At 62.3% G+C, this 2,026-nt stretch overlaps 1 protein-coding gene across 1 annotated transcript; it reads left to right on the top strand.

Annotated features, from left to right (window-relative positions):
* Positions 1–395: 395 nt before the first annotated feature.
* Positions 396–1,943, top strand: LOC113962413 (agrin-like; the record flags this gene model as incomplete). The annotated part of the gene is made up of 4 exons (XM_027673166.1): positions 396–539; positions 647–771; positions 1,249–1,354; positions 1,560–1,943. Coding segments are annotated over 4 exons (759 nt in total), but the record flags the coding sequence as incomplete, so codon positions are not given.
* Between the last annotated feature and the right edge of the window lie 83 nt (positions 1,944–2,026).

The following is a 2,026-nucleotide window of genomic DNA, read 5'->3' as shown; positions in this document are numbered from 1 at the left end:
CCAGCTGCTGTTTGTCCCATTGCAAGTCCCCCACTGGCTGTTGGTCCTGTTGTAAGTCACCTCCAGTGGCTGTTGATCCCATTGTACATCATCCAGTGACTGTTTGTCCCCTTGTAGTCACCTTCAGCAGTTGTCTGTCCCATTGTAAGTTCTCCAGCAGCTGTTTGTCCTCTTACAAGCCACGCAATGACTGTTTGTCCCACTGTAAGTCACCTCCAGCAGCTGTTTGTCCTATTACAAGCCACACAGTGACTGTTTGTCCTGTTTTAAGTCACCTCCAGCAGCTGTCCTGCAGAGCTGGGTGATGTGCCCTGTGCCAGGGGGACCCGGGTGAGTCTGCAGTCGGCTCCATGAACCCCCCAGCACAACAATGTGGTTTTCCCCTTCTCTCCCAGCCTGTAACTGCGACCCCGTGGGGTCGGTGCGGGATGACTGCGAGCAGATGACGGGGCTGTGCTCCTGCAAGACTGGCATCACTGGCATGAAGTGCAACCAGTGCCCCAACGGCAGCAAACTGGGCATGACTGGCTGCGAGAAAGGTGAGGGGCACCAAGAAACGGGTCCTTGGGAGAGCTGAGATGCACCAGGAGGGGAGGGATTTTGCTTTTCTGTGTGCTCTGATCACCTCTTCTTCCTACCCCACCAGACCCCTCGGCCCCAAAATCCTGCGAGGAGATGAGCTGCGAGTTCGGGGCCTCCTGCGTGGAGGTCAACGGCTTTGCCCACTGCGAGTGCCCGTCCCCGCTGTGCTCAGAGGCCAACATGACCAAGGTTTGGGGGACAGGCAGCCCGGGGGGTTCAGGGGGGTGAGCAGGGACCTGTGGTGGTTCATCTGCGTCAGGCAGCGCGGGGGTCTCAGGTCTCTTCCCCCCACAAGAAGTGGGAGGGCAGGTTTGGTCGCTGCCTTGGTGCATGGGGAAGGGGATGTGCAAGTGGTAGATGTCTCCCAGCAGAGCTGGATGCTCTGTCCCTCGCCTCATAACTCTGAGCTTGCTCTGCTTCTGGCCTCCCACAGCCCACCTCGGGTCCCTCTGTGCAGGCCATCCCCTCTGTGCCTCGGAGGGACTCCTTCAAAATCCTTCCAGCCTTTAGAGCCCGGTTTATTTTGCCTGGAGAAGGACAGGGGGTGCAGCTCACGTGTCCCCTCTGCCTCAGAATTCTCCCAGCATTTAGAGATGAGTTTCTTTTGCTTGGAGGAGGACAGCTCCCAAGTGTCCTCTCTGCTCATGTGTCCCCTATACCCCCCAGGTGTGTGGCTCTGACGGTGTCACCTACGGGGACCAGTGCCAGCTGAGGACCATTGCCTGCAGGCAGGGCCAGGTCATCACGGTGAAGCACATGGGGCAGTGCCATGGTGAGTGCCTGCTGCTCTGGGGGGCTTGGGCAGTGCCAGCCCTTTGACCTGAGGTCTGGCTGCTTTCCTCTGCAGTGCCAGGGCATTTCCTGACATTTCAGGTGCCCTGAGGGGTCCCAACCAGTGTCACGGGTTTGCAACTTGCTTCCCAATGCCACTGGAAGGTGCCTCCCCCCTTACCTGCCCTGTTTGCTGCTCCTTCCAGAGTCCATCACCCACACGAGCCACCCATCACCTCCCACGCCGCTGCCCACGCTGCCCTTGGACCGGCTCGTCCTCCCCCCACCCCTGCCCCTCACTACCCAGGCTCCGCAGCCCACCGAGGTGGCCACCAGCTCCCCGCCGCTGGAAGCCAAGCCCACGGAACGGGGTCGCCCCACGACGAGGCGCGTCACGACGGCCAGGCCGGCCACCACGCCCTGGGCCACCCACGGTGGGCACAAGACCACGGTGCGGCCTCTCTCCACCGCCCCGGTGGTCCTGGCCACCCCCCAGCCTGCCTACGGGGAGTCGGGCAGCGCTGAGGGCAGCGGGGACCAGGAGATGGGCGCCAGCGGGGACCAGGAGTCCAGCGGGGCGGGTTCTGCCGGTGAGTGCTCGCTCCGGGCGCTCCAGGGCCGCCGGTGGGTTCGGCCAAACCCCGTGTGTGCGAGCTGTGGCTCAGCCCCGTTC

This window comes from Neopelma chrysocephalum, unplaced genomic scaffold (assembly GCF_003984885.1).
Source record: "Neopelma chrysocephalum unplaced genomic scaffold, ASM398488v2 Primary Assembly neopelma1_161365, whole genome shotgun sequence".
NCBI lineage: Eukaryota > Metazoa > Chordata > Aves > Passeriformes > Pipridae > Neopelma > Neopelma chrysocephalum.
Note: the sequence above shows the minus strand (reverse complement) of the source record. Positions and strands in the feature narration are given on the sequence as shown.